The 21,608-nt window shown below is 31.8% G+C and overlaps 1 protein-coding gene across 7 annotated transcripts in view; it reads left to right on the top strand.

Annotated features, from left to right (window-relative positions):
* The window catches only part of LOC107454184 (cysteine-rich venom protein AnHyalC), an 81,752-nt gene extending 61,290 nt beyond the window's left edge, over nt 1-20,462 (top strand). For 6 of the 7 annotated variants that reach the window (XM_087155984.1, XM_043041031.3, XM_043041030.3 and 3 more), the window contains exons 5-9: nt 2,354-2,451; nt 9,544-9,647; nt 12,470-12,610; nt 16,008-16,291; nt 19,956-20,462. In XM_087155984.1, the coding sequence (XP_087012110.1) occupies nt 2,354-2,451; nt 9,544-9,647; nt 12,470-12,610; nt 16,008-16,291; nt 19,956-20,048 (720 nt within the window). In that variant the 3' untranslated portion in view covers nt 20,049-20,462. Of the gene's footprint in view, nt 1-2,353; nt 2,452-9,543; nt 9,648-12,469; nt 12,611-15,494; nt 15,671-16,007; nt 16,292-19,955 lie in introns of those variants that run through there. The other variant, XM_071188022.2, reaches the window with a different exon arrangement.
* The last annotated feature ends 1,146 nt before the right edge of the window (nt 20,463-21,608 follow it).

The following is a 21,608-nucleotide window of genomic DNA, read 5'->3' as shown; positions in this document are numbered from 1 at the left end:
TCAAATCGAGAAATACAATTGAACTATAGTTTATTATAAACTCTGATTTTATTTTAGTTTATAACCGGCGTTGAACAGTCGACCTAATTCTGAGTTAACGACTGTTAATGTTCAACTACTTAGCCTTGTAATTTTAAACCCAACTCAGAAGACAAGGGAATTCCTGGATTACGCATTGGGACAAAATAGCCTCCGGGGAAAACTTTTTGATGGAACTAACCCAAAAACATCCCACCTCAAAAACCTCCCTGGTTAGCCCAACGGCAAGGGGTTATAACCCATGATCCATCTACCACTGTGGATATTTAACGCCAGCCCTGGGGTAGGTGCGAGTCGGAAGCAGACTTCGTATCAAACAGCTTCTGCTGGGATTCGAACCAAGGTCAAATCATTGAGAGGCGAGTGTCCTATCCTCAGAGCCATCGCATCTCACGGCCACTGATTTGAGGAGACCGCTGGATAAATGAGAAAATTTTTATTAATGTTTGGTTTGTAGTTAAAAAACTTATACAAAATTATGTTATTACAGCATAATAAGAAATCTATTCTGAGTTATTTAAAAGTCCTTTATAAAAGTTTTTAGAGAAAGAAGTATTAAGCTATTCGGGAAAATTTCATTCCCTTAAAAAAAAACAAAAAAACAACTCAGAACTGCCCTCGTATTAGTGAAAACTCAGTACGTGCACTTTGAAAAAAGTATTGTCAAATTTACCGTGTTCCTGACTCTATGGGAAGACCAAAACTTTCGGTTATTTTTACCGGAACGCTTTGGTAATGATTTTAGTAAAATTAACAATGAAATATGGTTTTATAATATGTGATAAAATTCGGTAATTGTGGTAAAATTTGGTAATTTTATCATGATACCTTAGAGCAGCGGTTCTCAATTTTTTTCGACTGTGAAACCCTGAGGGATCAGATTTCCCTTTGCGGTTTCAGGCCTTTATAAATAAAATACATAAGCTGTTGTGTGTATATAAACCAAAGAAAAACTACTAATTATTTTGAAAATGTGAAGAATCGTTTTATCAAAGCTAGTCTTGAAACTAGGTTTTATGTTAGACGGTTAATTTATAGAGCGGTGTTTAGTCTAGTTCAGAATTTGTTTTTAATGCATGCCTAAGCAAGCTGAAAATGTATAAGCAAATACTAAATCAATAAAAAATAAATGAATAGAAAATAAATAAACAAAAGAAAAACGTTGAATCATCAATTTACGTTAAAATTTAAGCGAGAAATGTTATAAAAGTTGTGAATAGTTATAAGAGAAACATATTCCTTTATTGCTGAATTTAGTTTTCTATTATATTTCATATTGATAAGTTAGATTTAAAAGGATAATACAATTCTTAAAAAATGACTTTTGCATTAGGTTTTATGTCAGAAGTCTATGGAAGGTTTCATGTCATGGAATAATTTTTTGTCATGAAGTTAGGTTTTATGGTTAGGCTTGAAATTAGGTTTTGTGTTAGACGGTTAATTTATAGAGCGGTATTTAGTCTAGTTCAGAATTTGTTTTTAATGCATGCCTAAGCAAGCTGAAAATGTATAAGCAAATAAAAAATAAATAATAAATAAATAAAAAGTAAATAATAAATAAATAAAAAATAAATAATAAATAAATAAAAAATAAATAATAAATAAATAAGAAATAAATAATAAATAAATAAAAAATAAATAAACGAAAGAAAAACGCTGAATCATCAGTTTGCGTTGAAATTTAAGCTAGAAATGCTATAAAAGTTGTGAATAGTTATAAGAGAAACATATTTCTCTATTGCTATATTTAGTTTCCTATTATATTTCATATTGATAAGTTAGATTTAAAATGATAATGCAATTCTTTAAAAATGACTTTTACATTAGGTTTTATGTCAGAAGTCTATGGAAGGTTTTATGTCATGGAATGGTTTTATGTCATGAAGTTAGGTTTTATGGTTAGTCTTGAAATTAGGTTTTATGTTAGACGGTTAATTTATAGAGCGGTATTTAGTCCAGTTCAGAATTTGTTTTTAATGCATGCCTAAGCAAGCTGAAAATGTATAAGCAAATAAAAAATAAATAAATAAAAAATAAACAAATAAAAGAAAAAAGCTGAATCATCAATTTACGTTAAAATTTAAACAAAAAATGTTATAAAAGTTGTGAATAGTTATAAGAGAAACATATTTCTTTATTGCTGAATTTAGTTTTCTATTATATTTCATATTGATAAGTTAAAATGATAATGCAATTCTTTAAAAATGACTTTTACATTATGAATTCAATATATTCTGGTATTTTCTTGAGGTCCGTGTTTTATTTTGTACACTATATCTTTCGTTCTTATTAACTTACACTTTTACATTTTTAGCTTATTTGGTCTAGAAGTTTCAGAATTGGATGTGGTTATACAATGTATAAAACCGACAATTCATACACTCGTCTTTACATTTGTAATTATGGACCAACGTAAGTATATTTTTATTTTTGATATTATACCACGAAATTATTTCAGTTGTAGTTTTTTATATAGCAATATGCACCGAAGAGTCATTACATTATGACCACCCTCCATCTATAACAATGGGCTTGCCCAGGTTTTCATGGTTTCTCGCCCAGGAACAATGTTTTCACGGGGCACATTAGGACCCATAATCCTCATAGAACAATCCCTGACGTCTGTAAGCTACTTGAACATAGTTGCAGACCAGGTTCACCCATTCATGACAACAGTTTTTCCTGCCGGGGATGGTGTTTACCAACAGGATAATGCACCATGTCTTAAGGGTCGAATCGTCGAGGAACATTCCAGTGACTTTCAAGTCATGTCTTGGTCCCCAAATTCACCTGACCTTAATCCAATAGAGCATTTGTGGTCATACTTGGAAAACGAAATTCGTACTGCCACGCTACCCCCTCGCAATGTGAGGGAATTGCAGGACCAGATACCTCAGACTACCTATCAGCACCTTGTGGAATCAATGCCACGGCTGGTGCTAGCAGTTTTGAGGGCTAAAGGTGGTCCTACATGTTATTAGCAGGGTGATCATAATGTAATGGCTCTTCGGTGTATATTAGTAATGTCACCTACTTTGCTTTTTTTAGAGCCTTGTCTCTTACAGCTTGGATAATTATTTTTTGAATGTACAGTACCATAAAAAAACGGAATGTCTTAAAAAATATAATCTAATTATGGAGTCATCACGTACTAGTATTTAATCTTAATAGATGAAATAAATGAACAACCTAAACTGTGCTAATCAATTAATGCAGACGATATTTCACTTTCGTAATATGGAATATATGGTCAGGAGAGCGATTGAATGTTAGTCTCTTTAATATTAATTTTATTTTTTGTTCTGTTTCAATTTAATTTTGAACATACCAAAAAGCTTTTACATGCAATTTCAAAACTCGTTCACACAAAAATAATTTCATACAAAAATAGTTTCATACAAATATAATTTTTAAAGATTATTGTTGTTTAATTTGATCATGGTTAAAAGCTTTTTGTGAAGCACATAATCGCTTTACTCTTTTTTAACGACAAAATTCGAAATTTGAAAGGAACTGGTTAAATAGTTCTTGAGAAATAAAAATTAAAAAAATACAAAATATTATTTTGGCATTTTCTGACATATGAATGATAATAAGTTTTCTAGTATTTAGAAATCATGCAGAAATGTGGTAGGTTACAAATATGTATTTCTGATTATTTCATTTGTTGCCTTAGTCATGCAAGCTTATGTTTATCAGAAACATACATTGTATTTTTTGACGCTGATGTTGCATTTTTACATAATAATATACGTATATTTCTGTTTCTATCTTCTCATCAAAAATTTTTTTAAAATTTTTTTTTACACTCATATTTGTATTTATGTATAATTTTTTTACACTCATATTCGCATTTATCTATAATTTTTTTTTACACTCATATTTGCTTTTATGCATAAATGCACTTCTTGCATTTTATGTATCTTCGATTTTTATTGTTTATGAGGTCTCTTTCCTCACCATTTCGGATTTTTGTAAAGTTCTGATTTTCATTTTTTTTCTTGTTTCTTAACAAACATTTGATAATAATTATTCGACAGTACTATACCTTTAAAAAAAATCGAAAATCAAAGCGTCAATTTATTACGCCAGGAGAAACAGCGATTGATAATTTTTAGGACTTCCACGTAATTTTTCGAAAAAATAAAAAGCAACATAATTATGCGGTTAATTTTGGATAAATTATTCAATACTGCACATTTGTCTATGTTTAGATTTTTATAATTAATTTTTATTATTGTTCAAACTGATTAGAATGAGTTTGGAAAATCCTCGCATCATAAATTACGCAAAAGAAAAGTTATTTAGCCAAAAATCTAAAAGCAGACAAAAATATAATTTTTAATTATGTGTCGAAAAATGCTGACTGCAGAATTGTATTGATATAATTTTGTTAAAAAACAATAAAAAAATTATAATGCATGTTTTTTTTTATAGTTGATTTTTTCAGAAAGGGAAGATGATTCTTTAAGATTCTCTTAAATTCTTTCAAGAATAAAGGTATATGAAATTTATACAAAATGTCAGCACAGGCTATTTCAAAACGAATTGTCACTACTATAAGGGATAAGGGAAGATTTAATTTTTCAAATCAAACAATTTCACTATACAGAGCGCAAAAATAATAAACGGAACATCCTGAATAACTTTTGATGTAATGATCAGATCTTTACGTTTTAGGACTCAATCTTAATGATTTGAAAGGGTGACTTCAAATAGGCCAATTAATTAGTGCAGAAGACATTTTAAGTTATGAAATCAGACACAAAAACGTACTTTTTCTGAATGAACACGCCCTTTTTTCGACGTATTCGGATTTCTGACCCCTAAAATGTAGGGGTATCCACGAACTGGCAATATGGTCACAATAGTTTGGTCAGGTGAGCGGTCAAAAGTTTGAACCCTTAAATGCTAATCTTGCTTTTTGCGCATTTCACTCTATCTTGAGAGCTTGTGAATTGAAATTATTTGCACACATTTATAAATTTTGTTTATCCGAAGATAATTCTAATTATTTATTATTGCTTATTATATTATTTAATAATAGTAGAAGAACTTTTGAATTGCAAGGTATGAAATTTTTGTGTAATTTTAAAAAATGCAATTTTAAATGGCAAAATAAAAAATTTAGGTGAAATCGGTCGAATAGTTCCTGAGAAATCGAATTTTGAAAAAGTCGTATTTTTATTTGAAATCGCAGAGTTCTAGAAGAAATCACTCATAATAAGGTCCGTACTACTTTAAAATATTTGGAGTTCCGTACATAAGAGTATATCAGCGATCTTTTCATTCAAATATTTTTTCGTATCTGGCAGTGAATAGCAATTCAACGAAAGTTGTTCGAATGTTTGTAATAAGTCCCCACTCACGACTCGCCCTTTGCTTTGCGGCCCAATATTGTACTGCGAAAGTTGTATGCTTTGGAATGTTATATCGGCCTTTAAAAGTCAGATCTAACTTTTAAAACTCACTTTATGCCATTAGTTTTTAGAGCCCTGTTTATTAATTACCAGTATGATAAGCATCAGTTTTGAAGTGAAAAGATCAATATGTTGTTGTTGTTGTTGTCGTGTCTATGCTAGTGCAAAGATTAGAGTCCTCCAAAAGTCTTGATAACAAGGTTTGCAAGTTCTGGAGCCTGATGGCTATGGAGAATTTCGATGGGAGGTGCTCCAAATTGAAAGAGGGAGCCGATAATAGCCAGGCAGTCAAAAACATGGTCTGGAGTTAGTTGCAAATGAGGACAGTACTTGCACATGGGAAAGAATTTTATATGGGTGCGTGAGATCTTCGTGCCCTTGAAATGTCCAGTACGTAGCCTAGCTATTGTAGAGGAGAGGTTTCTTGGGCAGTTTAGATCGGGGATTGTTGCCTTGCTAAAATGCTGATTGTATACCCTGCGTCTGGCGACAGCATTCGCATCTGCACAGGTGACAGCAAAAGATCAATAATATTTCTGCTTTACTGTGTCATTACATTAAATGCTTTGGTTTCGATAAAAATAAAAGATTAACTAAATTGTCAAGAACTAAACATAAACTTTTAAAAAAGATTTTTTTAATAACAAAGCAATGCATTAATTTTAAAAGATAAGCAACTAAGTCTCATATCATTTTATAAAATACTCGTACACGAAAAGTGCAATTTCCGAAAAACCTTTAGACAATCATAAAATGTATTCATTTTAGATGAGGTGTTTACTTTTATATGATCATATTGGGTTAGATTAGGTGTATATGATTTTACATGGAAGTTAATATCTTTTAAACAGGCTGATTTTTTAAATCCTTTTATTATTCAATTTTTAATGAATTGATCCCTTACTTTAACGAAGTGAACTGTAATATTAAATCAATATATTCTCTCTTGTTTACAAAGAAAATTAATATAAACGTACGCAATACTCATATTTAATTTCATCTTGTAGAAAAGTACCTTTTAGTTTGTCGAGATATATGAAAAAAATATTTCTAAATTAAAATTTGACTTAGAAATATAAAGTCACCCCCCGATGACCGAAACGTATGAAAAGGTATCAAATGCCTTGAAAATATCGGATCAATATTCTAAAAATACACGCGTGGGACATTTTCAAGCTTTGAATTCAGTATACTAAACTTGACTTCCTCCACCCCGTACTCGGCTACCCCCCTGGTATGCCTCGGCCGCTCAGGGTATGGGTGGAAGATTGAGTATGGTATAATTTGATGAGGTTTTTTAAAAATATAAAACACGTATAGATCTATTTTCTAGTCTGACATTTATTTCCTGTGATACTCTATTAAAAATTTCTCGAAAAAAAAAATGGTTACTTAAAAATTTATTTAATTTTCAGTTTAATATACAGGGTGTTTATAAACTCCCGGACCCATTTCGATGTTTAATAACTCATAAAATAATAAAGATAGATTAAAGTTAATAGCATAAATGGTTAGATAGACTCAAAAAGTTTCATGACCCTTGTCAATGAACTTCCACGTGTGCCCCCTTCGTCGCACGGAGAATATCAAGTCGATAGTCAATTTCACGCCAGGTAGCGGCAAGCATGTCGGCATCCACAGAGGCTATTGCAGTTGTAATTCTGGCTTTTAGGTCATCAATGCTCGACACGATCCTCCTGTAAACATTGTTCTTTATAAATCCCCAAAGAAAAGAGTCCAGCGGCGTTATATCAGGCTATATGGGTGGCCAAGGAATTGGACCTCCTCGCCCAATCCATCTTCCTGGAAAATGGTCATTCAAAGAACTACGAATGATGATACCCCAATGAGGTGGCGCATCATCTTGTTGCAAAAAGACATGTGGCTGAAGCTCTTCTAGTTGTTGAAATACGAAGTTTTCCAACATGTCTAAGCATACGACTGATGAGACCGTCTTTTCTGTTAAAAAGAAAGGCCCAATGACTCGGTCGTGCATTAGTTCACACCACACATTAACCTTTAGGACATCCCTTTGCGTCTCACGGTATTCATGGGGGTTTTCAGATCCCCATATGCACACATTATGGCGATTAACAATGCCAGAAACAAGAAAGGATGCTTCGTCGGAGAACATTATGCGCTTCAGAAAACCGCAATAGCCTCTGTGGATGCCGACATGCTTACCGCTACCTGGCGTGAAATTGACTATCGACTTGATATTCTCCGTGCGACAAAGGGGGCACACGTGGAAGTTCATTGACAAGGGTCATGAAACTTTTTGAGTCTATCTAACCATTTATGTTATTAATTTTAATCTATCTTTATTATTTCATGAGTTATTAAACATCAAAATGGGTCCAGGACTTTATAAACACCCTGTATACTAACTACCAAAGCAAAGAAATAGCTATAAAAAAGATGGCATTCAAACTCTTAACTGTGAGAAATTTTTTTTATTGATTGTTTTCATCTACTACGGTTTAACAACCAGAATTTTATCCACAAATTCTAAACACCTCATGAAGCCACTTAGTTCTCTGCAGCCATGAATATATACTTTAGTCGAGAAAGCTGATTTGTCAATCCAATGACTGGCTGAACGAGGATTTGAACCCCCGCGTTTACACAACAATATTTCCTCCATTTCTTCAGTACATGAAGAGTTTCCAGTGTTCTGCATGACCATAGATAACTGGAAATTGAAACTCACGTTTAGGCATAGATGGTAGCACCACGGAGCTGCTTAACAGAAAAATTATCAAGTACTTCCTATCCCTCATCATAGATGGCACCACTAGATAAACTAATTAAACCATATTCCATGGTTCACTTGGCAAAACACAACTCAACGCTATCTAACTTTACTGTTAATTACATAAAGAAAAGCCTAACATAACTCCAATGATCAGTTAAATTTCATTTTTACTGTTTTGAAATAATGCCAATTATAAATGCTTACAAAACTGTAAAGTTTTGCATTCGTGTTTTTTTAATCATAACAGTTTTCAACGCTTTCATAACCGGAAAGGTAAAAAATGCTCCTAATCCTCAATTTTATGGTTAGTTGGAAAGACAGATTGTTGCCGATTATTTCACCGTAATTTTAGAATTGTGCATCATGATTTTATAACCGTCGTTGAACAGATGACCCTATTATAACGACTACCAATGTTCAACTCCGTAGCCTTTTAATTTCGAATCCAAACCAGGAAGCAAGGAAGCTTTTGGATCAAGTATTGAGAAAAATTCGCCTTCTTGGAAGACTTTTTGAGGGAACTAACCTGCATTTGCGTTACATACAGAGAAAAACAACGAAAACACCCACAGTTAGCCCGATGGCAAGGAGACTTTAAACTATTATCCGTCCACTGCTAAGGATATTTTTCGTCAGAACTGTGGGTGGTGCGAGCCGGGTGCGGAATACGTATCAACCTGCTATCGCTGAGATTCGAACCCCGGGTCACCTCCGTGGGTGGCGAGCGCTCTATCTCTTGAACCACCACGGCTTGTGTATCATTATTTGAAATTATTTGTGTCCTATTTCCACTTTGCGATAACAGAGTCATTAAAATGCAAAACACTCTTATTTAATAACTGTCGTTGAACAGCTGACCCGATTCTAAGTTTATGACTATCAATGTTCAAATCTGTAGCCCTGTAATTTTGAACCCAATCCAGAAAACAAGGAAACTTCTGGATCAACTATTGGGTGTAATTTGCCATCATGGAGGACGTTTTGAGGAAACTTACCCGCATTTGCGTTACACCGTGAGGAAAACCACGAAAACCACCCATGGTTAGCCTGACTGCAAGGGAACTCTAATCCATGATCAGTCTACCACAGAGGATATTTTACGCTAGCACTGTGGTCGGTAACAGCCGGGTGAGTAATTCGAATCGACCAGCTCAAGCTGGAACCGAACCTTGGTCATCTCATAAGTATCCTTTGAGCAACCGCGCTTTATGTTCCACAAGATTTCTAAAGATATATATTAAAAGCGGTGATTATGAAGTAGTTTCTATTGTGGTTTGTGTAATTTAAAGCGGTTTAAAAAAACAAAACTTAATGCTTATTTATTTTTAGAGGAAATATTTATGGTGGATGTGTATATGACCAGAGTCCAGCTTGCAGTAAATGTCCTATAAATACTCAGTGTACGAGTGGTTCGCAATATCCGGGACTTTGTCGTAAGTAGTTTTAAATTGTAATATTTTGGTTAGCAATTATATTCCGATTAATTAATTTTTTAATTTGCATAATAAAAATTAAGATAAAGTTAGCAAATATAAACAAAAGTTGACAAGACTAAACTTTTTCCCATCAACAACAAACGATTAATGGTTCAAAAATTTGCCACTGACAAATTTTCTGTAAAATTAAAAGAGATATTAAAAAAACTCTAGAAAATAGTGAATAAATAATTAGATACTCTACTAAAAATAGGGTTCAATGATTCGTCAAGCAATGACTGCCAATTAGCTGTGCTGTAGCCAATATAATAAGTAATAAGGTGCGAAGTATCCATGTAGTGGTCTATAACGCTATCAAAATGAAAACTAATATAAAGTTAACAAGTATAAACAAGTGTTGACAAGACTAAACTTTTTCCCATCAACAACAAATGGCAAATGGTTCAAAAATTTGCCACTGGCAAATTTTCTGTAAAATTAAGAGATATATTAAAAAAACTCTAGAAAATAGTGAATAAATAATTAGATACACTATTAAAAATAGGGTTCAATGATTCGTCAAACAATGACTGCCAATTAGCTGTGCTGTAACCAATATAATAAGTAATAATTAGCGAAATAACCATGTAATGGTCCATAATGTTGTATTAATGCAGTGATACTTTTAAAATCACTATTGAGGAAGTTGAGTGATGAACTAAATCATGGGTTTTCCTCAGACAATTATTTAGAAAAACATAGAATCAAGTTTCTGGTAAAAAATTGTAAAAAGTTATCTCAACTCTAAAGATGAAACTCCTGTCCTTCAAAAATGGTATCTCAGTGCCTTGAACGTCTTCTCTGTTAGCGTCGCAAAAAAAAGAAAAGATTTGGATAAATTCTTCTACTTCTTCTTTCCTTGAAGAACGAAGGATTATTTTCTCATCATTAAAATTTTTCTTGTCTAAAAACGTGGATAATATCTTTACCTAACTCATGCAGTAAACTCTTACCTAATTGCAGTTTTTAAATATATCCATGAGCATGAGGGTTTGCTCACAAATTCTGAAAGTGCTAGTGTTGTGTTGAGACAGTCATAGGGTTGCCTGGTATATAAGGTTACCAGATAAGATGATGAAACAATTGCCTGATAAATTCACGGAGAGTGGAGGTGTCCGGGAGTCGACAATAAGGAAAATTGCTCACTGTTCTAGTGAACAACTTTCGAAATTTTCGAATATCAACGTCTAATTTTTTGCCGAAGAGTGATTTTCAATGTAAAGAAATATAAGATGGAGTTGGAGTAATATTTTAAGCAGGAGAAACAGTGGTACTAGGCAGAGATGAAGAAATGAGTATTTTATATCTTTGATGCCTCAGCAATTTTTTTACATACTGACTGCTTCCTGAAAACAATGAAAAAGCAGGCAGAAAAAAGCATAGTGATTTGTGCTTTGTATTTTGCTCCCTTCATCTCTATTGAGTGTTGCCACCATCCGCGCTAAAATATCATTCTAACTCCATTTTAATTTTTTATTCTAAGAATCACGGTTAGATGAAGAAAAAAAGGTATTGTCATATAAAATATTTTGAAATGGTGACCACTGCACCGTAACTTGACATGTCTATTGTTTTAAATCATCGCAATCTTAAGCCTAACGCGCTTATATTCATATAACCTGGTATGAAATTGTACTTTGATTGGACAGAAAATAAATCGCTATATGTCAAGTTTCTGATTTTGTCAATTTAATTAATCAGATTAAATTAGTGCAAATATTTGCATATCCTATTCCTCAGAAATTTTTTGACCATTAATAAATTAAAGAGTAAAAAAAGAATAAAAAAATATTTTTTACTTGCGATAATTTTCGTATTAACAAGTTTTACAAATGTCATAATTATTATCCTACAAATCATCATGATCATTATCTCAATATGAGTACCCCCGAAACTACTTCAAACTAATCACGTGTGTAATTATCTATAATTTTGTGCAACATAAAGTCTGTTTAGGCTTATATCAAATGGTTAGGTGTATTTTAAACTATGCATGTGCATGCTTATGTGGACTTTTATTCAATGTAGTGTCTCATCAAAGTTTATCACAAATGTCACTATCTTTATTGCACAAATCATCATCGCTATGACAATACTTGTATCTTAGAATGTTAATAACATTCAAGTATATTCAATCCAGATATTAAATAATGATTCAATTATGAAATAATTTGTATCTTAAACTATGTGCGTACTGTATTATTTATAACTCTACTCAACATGTTTCATCAAGTTTGTTTTGAATTTCATGTAATCATTATAATGCAAATCATCATCTATATGCTAATACTCGCATGAGAAAAATAATTTTAAATTATGTACTTGCACAGTTATCTCTTATTTTATTTAACATAATGTTTTAAAGATAAGCACGCGCATTATTATCTGTAACTTTTCTCAAAATAATGTCTTATCAAGTTTAATTAAAATGTCATAATAATTATAATACAATTATTAATCATTATTACAATATGTGAATCTCAAAAGTTATTTTCAAGTCTTTTAATTACTATTGTTTACAATATGTAAATCTCAGAAGTTATTTTCAAGGGATTTAATTACTATTATTTCCAATATGTAAATCTCAGAAGTTATTTTCAAGGGATTTAATTACTATTGTTTACAATATGTAAATCTCAGAAGTTATTTTCAAGGGATTTAATTACTATTGTTTCTAATATGTAAATCTCAGAAGTTATTTTCAAGTCTTTTAATTACTATTGTTTTCAGAGTTAAACAGCAGTTGGTTAAAATGGTTGTTGTTTTTAATTATTTTTTAGAACGGTATAATAACCAGGCACCTTATCAGCCTATCAAAGTACCACACATTTTTTATTGCAACTTTATGAATCCTAACAAACCAGATTGTCTCATAAATGCCTATGGAGCTAGCAATTGGTATATTATACCAGCTTTAGGGGGTAAGTATCTATTTAATAATAACACGTTTTAAAATAGAAATATATCTATCTCTTCCCATGGATTTTAATCTAGGCACATAGCTGATAAAATTTTTTTTGCTCAATATGCCTGTTTTTGAATTGCTTACTCTATTTAAATCTCGGAACAAGTAACTTATCGTCTTTTTCCCTCAATAACTCGACAGCCCGGAATGGGCCCCGGCCTTCTCCATTAGTTTTCTAGACATCCCAGCTTTTAGGAACTTTTTTCAATTTTATGTTTTTGCTTCTAGAAGTCAAAGTCCATTTCGCAATTGATTCACTTTTATTGGGATGGTCTTCCTTAAGGTCCTTACTTTAAGGGCTCAGACAAAAAAAGATTTTTTTTTACACTATCTTAACGTATTTCAGCCACATAACGAATCCATTTCAAATTCGGCATCTTGCCTTCTTCTTCTTCAGCACGACAGCCCCTTACAGGCTTTGGCTGCCTCAAGCACACGTAGCCTCCAACGCCTCCTGTCCATGGCAACTTTTTTCCAGTTGTTTATATTTAACATTTCCAGGTTCTTTAAATATTTTACACAGTTCCGAGTTTGTCCTTTTTCCCCTCTGAATATATTGAAGGATTGTCCTCTGAAAAATTTCGAGGGCCTCTTTATCACTTGCAGTTAATGCCCGTGTTTCAGGGCAATATGTTAGTATATATTGTAAGAAATTCTGGTCAAATTACAGTCAAATTACGGTATTCCGAATCAAATTACGGTACCGGCACCACTGAGGGTGCCGTTATTTTTCACCAGTACATGTTACGAAATAAAATCTGATGTACCGTAATTTTTACAGTACTAATTGCCGTAAAATCACTGAATCACTCTAATTAATTAAAATTTACGGTAACTGTAAAGTTTGCGGTATAATATTTTATGGTAAAAATGAATTTTATTATAAAATGGATTTTACGGATGATGCACGCAAATGCATGTGATTTATACCGTAATTTAAGGCCGAATTTTTTTTGCAGTGTAGACTTTTAATAGAAGAGACTAAGAGAAGAGGTCTTATAATACTTTTGTAATAAGTAACTTAGTCCTTAGTTTTAAGAGCAGGGTAGCCCAGTGGCCCAGCGGCGTGGGGTTCGATCCCCAACTCCACTAAGACCCTCTGAGTACATGCAATATGCGTGCTCATGAAATCTGTGGTATCAAAACTCCTGTGGCCGGTCGCAGAGCAGTACCATGGGTAAAGGGATCTGGAGAAAATTTCCTTCCATTTCAGATCTATGTCTGAATTGAGGAAGTAGTCTCACGAATGAGTGTTTCTGTCATCTGTCGGTGGGATTCTTAGTTAAGATGTACTTGCACCCTTGCGGTGCTTTCTTGTCAAACGAAGGGCTCACCTTCCTGACTTAATCAGTAGAAAGGCCAATGGGTGGCGAGCTTGACTTATCCAAGTGTCATTAAAAAAACAACAGCCTTTAGTTTTTTCCCTATGGAATTGAATAGTATAGCTTTGCATTTAAACCGTATTTTGTAGTAAAAGGTCGTTGTTCAAAGATTAAGTCAATTGCATGATAAAGTTGAAGATCTGAAGTGTTCTTTAGCGATTTTGTGCGATTGTTCTTTAGCGATATTGTTTTATGCTTTTAATAAGTTCAACGAATATCACAATTTTTAATGCATAAATTTTGCAAAGATAATAATAACGCAAATATTTCTCAATATTCACCTATAAGCATAGTTTACCAGCAATTTGTTTATGAGTTTTCCATACATTTGCTTTTTGGAAGCCTTGCAATATATTATTTTTGCAAAGATACAGTTCTATAAGATATATTGCTAACTGTTATTGAATTTGTAACCAATATATTTGATGCAATAAAATGGGGAATCTTACTTTGATCTTTGCTCTCAGAGTTATTTAAAAGGTGATCATTTATGGAAATTAAAAAAGAAAAAAAAATTGAAAGCTGTAATAAATATATGATTTTCTTGATGAATGAAAGTGAAAAATGAAGAATAGAAAAATGAAATAAAAATGGAAATTGATGCAAATATGCATCACTATGCAAACTATTGATTCTTGAATATCTTTTTAGACGAATTTTGACTCAATCAAATTTCATATTTTTTGCATTTATTAAAATAATTTATTTTTGTCTTCTTTAAAAGATTTGAACTGTGTTCCGTTCGCAAATAGAACAAAAGTTATTATATTTTAAAACAACGCATACCTATAGGATATACAATATTAAGTTTAAGTAGTCAGTTAAGCCTTATATCTCAAAATGTTTTTTTTGCAATTTCTTTTATTTTTAAATGCCATAACTTGAAATCTGAAAATCCAATTAATTTTAAATTTAAATTAATAAATTAATTTTAATTTAATTAATTAAAATGTTTTCTAATCACATGTTTTGGGAATAGACTATTTACCATATGATCAAACTATTATTTTATATTTTACAGTCAAATTTAAAAACAAAATAATGCTATATTTAACTATTTTTGACAAATGCATTGCTATATCAATTATCAAATAATCATATAAATTCCGTATTTCTCAAAAGTATATTTTAATAATCTTTCAATAAGTTTAATTTAATTATTTGTCTATCGAAAACCACATACCACTTTGTACATGCCTGTTAAAAAAACTATTTTAATCATCTCAACCATTTTTAAATAAGCATTTATGGTTCATGCCTATTAGAATGCTATTTAAATCATTTCAAACATATTTAAACAAGCATTTACTGTCCATGGCAGTTAAATTTTTTTTAATCATCTCAACCATTTTTAAATAAGCATTTATGCTCCAGGCCTGTTAAAAAAACTATTTTAATCATCTCAACCATCTTTAAATAAGCATTTATTTGTTGTTATTGTGTTTCTTTTTTTGGCAGGCAACGACCTAGAAACAGTTGTTCAACTTGGTCAGAATGCTACTATCATATTTACTAAAAAAATTAGTGGAACTTCAGATGCGAATGCCATGTGTGTCCAAATAAGATATCGTAAAGGATCAAACTTAGCAAAAGTTCCTCAAAATAGTTCAATCTATTGAAAACCACAGACCGCTTGGTACATGACTATTTGAAAAAAAAACTATTTTTATCATCTTAACCATTTTTAAATAAGCATTTATGGCTCGTGCTTCGTAAGAAATATTTAAATCATCTCAACAATCTCTAAATAAGCATTTATAGTTCATTACTGTAAAATAAAACTATTTTTATCTTGTCTCAACCATCTTTAAATAAGCATTTATGGTCTATACCTGTTAAAAAAACCATTTTAATTATCTCAGCCATCTTTAAGCATTAATGGTCCATGGCTGATAAAAAAACTATTTTAATCATCTTAACCATCTTCAAATAAGCATTTATTTGTTGTTATTGTGTTTCTTTTTTTGGCAGGCAACTACCTAGAAACAGTTCTTCAACCTGGTCAGAATGCTACTGTTATATTTACTAAGAAAATTAATGGAACTTCAGATGCGAATGCCATGTGTGTCCAAATAAGATATCGTAAAGGACCAAACTTAGCTAAAGATCCTCAAAGTTGTACAGCAAAAGAAACATTTGTTATACCATCTATGAATGACTACACTTATGTCCAAAACTTACCTACCTATAGTGGGGAAGCAGTGGAACAATTCAGTACCTATAACTTGACCTTACAATGGCATCAGGCGACACAAGTAAGTATTAAACATTGCATGTTCTATCTTCTATTTTTAACGCCATTTGCTGTGAGTTTAACCTATAAAAGTTTAAAGAGGTTTTTTTATGAGCGGTCTTAATACAAACTTTTAAAATCCTTGTCAAAAATAAAGTAAAAAGTACACATATTGTGCACTAAGAAAAAAAGTATTCTCAAGACTACCGGAATGCGGTAAAGTTAACCGTGTTTCTGACTTGATGGGAACATGAAAAGATTGGTAGTTTTTATCGAAACATGTTGGTAATGATTTTGATAAAATTAGTTATACAGGGTGTCCCAAAACGACCGCATAAACTCTGCACAGCTAGATTCCTCGTTGGGAAAAAACTGCCCGAAGAAGCGTTCCAGTACGATCCATAGTTTACGAGAAAAATACGGAAAACAAAGTATGACGTCACTGCCGGTGCAAGAGAAAACACTTTATTGAACATATCAAAAGCAGTATACTATGCACAATTTAAAGCAGAATATGCGCGGCAAACGTTTTAAACATTATCGTCTTGAAAGATATGCAAATACTTTTGTTGATATGTCCAATAAAGTGTTTTTTTCTTGCACCGGCAGTGACGTCATACTTTGTTTTTCGTATTTTTCTCGTAAGCTATGGATCGTATAGGAACGCTTCTTTGGGCAGTTTTTATATACTCCCAACGAGGAATTTAGCTGTGCAGAGTTCATGCGGTCGTTTTGGGACACCCTGTATAATATGGTTTTGTAATATGTGAGAAAAATTGATACAAGTGGTGAAATTTGATAATTTTATCTTGATACCTTCGAGCAAGGTATTAAAAGCATTTATTCGGTTAAATTTTCTTTTCAGTTTAGTATTTATTACTATGCGTGGTAATAAAAACTATAATTTTGAAAACCAGAATTTCTGGTAAATCGTAAATCTTATGAACGGAAAAATCACAAAATGAATGAACTAATTACCCCATATTTTGGTTTTTACTACCTAAATTATATTTTTTCCTTCTTACTAGAAATGTTATTATTATAAGGTAGAGCAATTTGACCAGAATTTCTTTGCTCCGTGTGAGTCACAAATAAATGTTTAAAATGAGGAAAATCAAAAACGTTATTTGGAATCTAACTGAGCATTAACTAGGAAAATGTGATTAAAAACATCAAAACATGATTGATTCCAAGGGAAAATGAATGTGTGAAAAGGGATTTTTCGAAAAATGATTCACGAGGTTATTAAACTTGCTTCAATTATTTCAACGTCTCTTTTTTCAATAACCATTCGACATATTTCGATAATGTTTCTGTTTTTACCTTGCAGTCAAACCCCGCTATAGTGAACCTTCAAGGATCAAAATTTCGTTTCACTATAACCGGGACTTCACTATATCCCGTTCCGCAAACAATTTTAAATAATGGTTCCAAACTCCCCCCCCCCCTTTTATTATACATTATTTAAATAAATGACCAATAAAATGAAATACAAAAATGACTGAAAAATAATACGTAGTAACAAAAAAAATTTTAACTTATATTTTTTAATACTTTTCGTCTTGAGTACAAAGAAAATTAGTAATCTTTAGCTGATGAGCAATCCTTAACATCAGATATGAAAGCACTTCCTGACTCCGATAATTTTTCATGAATTTATGCTATTCCTCTTTTTAAACCTATCTAACCAGCCATTAGAGAACATAAAAGTATTCTCACCAAATCACTTAGCAAATTTATCGGCTTTGATTTGGAGCATTTGTACAGATACTGGAAGATTTGCTGCTTCTTTGAATGTTGAACCAATTCAGTAACGAAACAAACGAGAAAAAATGCTTTTTGCTACATTCCATGCTATAGATGGTTTTAAAAATCGGTATACGCATTTATTTTGAAGTAGAAATTTCAAACTTGTTACATAAAAAAGAAGAAAATCAGTCGAAGACAGAAAAAAGTTCGTATTACTTCCTCTCTTTTTTTGGTTTACTGTATCCACAAAAGATAACATTATACGTGTGTAACAAGGCACGGGAGCGAGCATTTCGTTCACTATATCCGGGAGTTCACTATAAACAGTGTTCACTATAGCGGGATTTGACTGCATAGTATTTTAGGAACCCTAATTTGCATAATTTCTTGATATTATTTTTGACAAGTATTTTAAAAATATATATTTATTGTGGGAGTTACAGAACATATAGTATATTCTTGTACTTAATTCTTCAGTATTTTGCACTTACGTTGAAGTAAGAAAACATTCTTGCTATTTTGAAAGCTAAGTTCTCAGAAAAAAAGACTCTTGTACGTACAATGAGGAAAAAAAGGACCACTCTGAATAACTTTTGATATAAGGATTGGTTCATCACGTTCTAGTTTTCGATCTTAATGGCTCGAAGGGGTGATCTCAATTATGCAGACGATATTTTAAGTTTAGACACAGAAATCAGACGCAAAATGTACTTTCTCTGAGTAAACGTACAGTTTTTTGACGGATTCGGATTTCTGACCCCCAAAATATAGGGGGTTGTCGCAATTTATAAAATAAGGTCCCAATAGTTTGGTCACGAGAGCGCTTCAAAATTTGGACCCTTTAACGTTAATTTTACTTTTTGTGTATTTTGCTATATCTCGAGAACTTTTTAAGTGGATTAAAAATTTTTGAACATGCTTATAAAATTAGTTTATCCAAATATAATTTCATGCGAAAAATTTGTTTAGTAACTATTTATTATTTAATTTAATAATGGTCGAAAAAATGCTGAATTGTGTGGGGATGAGAAGTTATAGACAATGTCAACCATCATCTATGATAAGGTACCCCGACATAGAGTCGAGTTAACATGTCTTATATACTAGCGAATTGGAATTATATTTTTGTAGTGGTAGACATGCTACAGTACTCCCCCACCAGAATTATATCTGTGATAGAATTCGATGCACGGATACCACAAGTTGATTCATTGCTGTTTTTGTGAGAAGCCGGGAGAGCTGTAATTAGATCACCGTACTTTTTGAGTGCTGAATGTGAGAGGTGTATTAACTTCACAGTAGTTGTCGTTCCTGTGTTGCCTTTAGAAGTCGAGTGTATGCAGGCAGACGTTGTGTTTAATCGAGACTGAGTAACAACAGCGCGAAGAGGTGGATAATGTAGCAGGCACAAGTAGCAAGTCAACTGTTCAATGTGGACCATCCAATCCATCGAAGTAAGCGTTACCAGATCGAAGTGGGCGTTACTGTCAAGTTCGGCGTGTTCGCATCACGTCCGGGTCACCAATGTGGGGTATCGTTTCATAGATGACGGTTGACATGGCCGAAAGCTACTCTCCCCACAATTGTATGCTATACAAATTTGTGCATTATTTTAAAAAATGTAATTTTACATGGCGAAATGCAAAATTTGAGCAAAATTGGAAGAATTGTTCCTGAGATATCAAATTTTAAATATCTGATTTTTTTGCATAAATATTTTCATTTTTTCTTGCTTAAATATTAACTAGTGACTCTTAATACGTGTATATTTTTTAAAAATTCCATTCTTCATATGATTTTTAAAATTGATTGTACTTGAAAAAAGGTTTGTATTAGCAACAAGTATAATCATATTAGTTGAAAGTTTTTACCAATTTTTTCTTGCTTCAAAATATGAAAATGTCTTTGTATTTTAACTGTAACTGTTTTTCTTTCAGCTGAAGATATCTTTCTCAGTTCCTGTCGGGGCCGCACCGCAGTTTTTTAATGTCGAGTCTATACTGGCTGTGAATAACGGTTGCCAAAACTAGATGTCAAAATATTATGAATAAATTGTATTGACAAAAAAACTGTATAAATATTTATTTGAATTGCTTTATTATTTTGTTTTATCGATATAATATTCTGTGCACATTACATTTTATAATACTGTTATAATTTCAATTGTTAAGCAATTTCACATGTATTGGTTAATAAGCTTTAGTACGCTTACTTTATTTACGGTGTTTTCTTTTCTTCTTTTCACTATTTCTCTATTTTTTTTTTTGTTTTTGCTTTTTACGCACTGCACGGAGGAAAAAAAAGGTGTGGTCAATACTACCAGATTGTGGTAAAATTTACAGTGTTTTTGGCTTCTATGGGAAGACCAAAATGATGGATAATTTTTACTGAAACTCTTTGGTAATGATTTTGGCAAGTTGGCAATAAAATATGGTTTTACAAAATGTGATGAAAATTGATAATTTTATCATAATACCATAGGGCAGTGCTTCCCAAAGTGTGGTACACGTACCCTTAGGGGTACGGGAACAGTTTAGTGGGGGTACGCGTTCTTATGCGAAATATCTTACAACAAGCGAAAATTTCACAAAATTTTATTTAAAAACAAAGTTAGCCATGAAAATTAGGATTACATATTTTTCTATTGGCTATTTTTTGCAAAGTTAACAGTTAATCATTAGGGGTGTCAACAGCCAGTTGTGATTTTTAACTTTTGAGCAAATTTTTTATTGTAAAAATTACATTCATTTTTTTATTAGTGGTACACAGCGTTACGAAAAATTTAGAAAAGGTACACAGAAGACATAAGTTTGGGAAACACTGCCCTAGGGCATGGCCTTAAAACCATTTTTTCCGTAAGATTTACATTTCAGTTTTGTATTTTTTACTAAATGTGTGGTAACAAGAACTATAATTTCGAAAACCCGAAGTTCCGGTAAACTGTAACCATATGAACGGATATATTACCAAATGGATGGTCTAAATACCCTATATTTGGGTTTTAATAACCAGATTTATAGTTTTATTTTACAAGAAAGGTAATTTCTTTCTTTGAGTACATTGCCTTTTATAAGTGCTATGAAAAAAGGGAAAAATTAGCAAAAGAAGAAAAAACTCACACTAGCAAATTAGGAATTTTCGGATTAGGAGAATTTAGGAATTGTATCACAAATGTCTGAGGAAACTGAATTTATATTTTAAATCAGTTATGAATTGAATATTGTCTTGTAATGCATATTTCAGATGCTTAACGTATTTATCTAAACTGGAGTTTTTATAGCAATATATTCGCCAAAAATCTTTAACTCTAAAAATAAAAAAATTAAATTAAATATGTCTAATATAAAAAAAATTTTAAAATTGCTAATTTTATAAATATAGTTCAATGTTACAACAATTAATAAAATTTTTTATTTGAATATGTTATCTAGCACACAAAATTAAAGTAAATGTAGAATTATAAAGTGAATACAGTAAATAATTTTTCCGATTTTCAACCGCCCATAAAACGTCTATGAAAACCACCAATACTAAAAAAGTCGTAGAACTAATTTGTTTACTCACGGATAAAAAAATAATCTGGTAAAATT

The sequence above is a fragment of the Parasteatoda tepidariorum genome, chromosome 12 (assembly GCF_982258835.1).
Source record: "Parasteatoda tepidariorum strain Cologne lab strain chromosome 12, Ptep-v5.0, whole genome shotgun sequence".
Classification (NCBI taxonomy): domain Eukaryota; kingdom Metazoa; phylum Arthropoda; class Arachnida; order Araneae; family Theridiidae; genus Parasteatoda; species Parasteatoda tepidariorum.
This window is presented reverse-complemented; position numbering and strand designations above follow the sequence as displayed.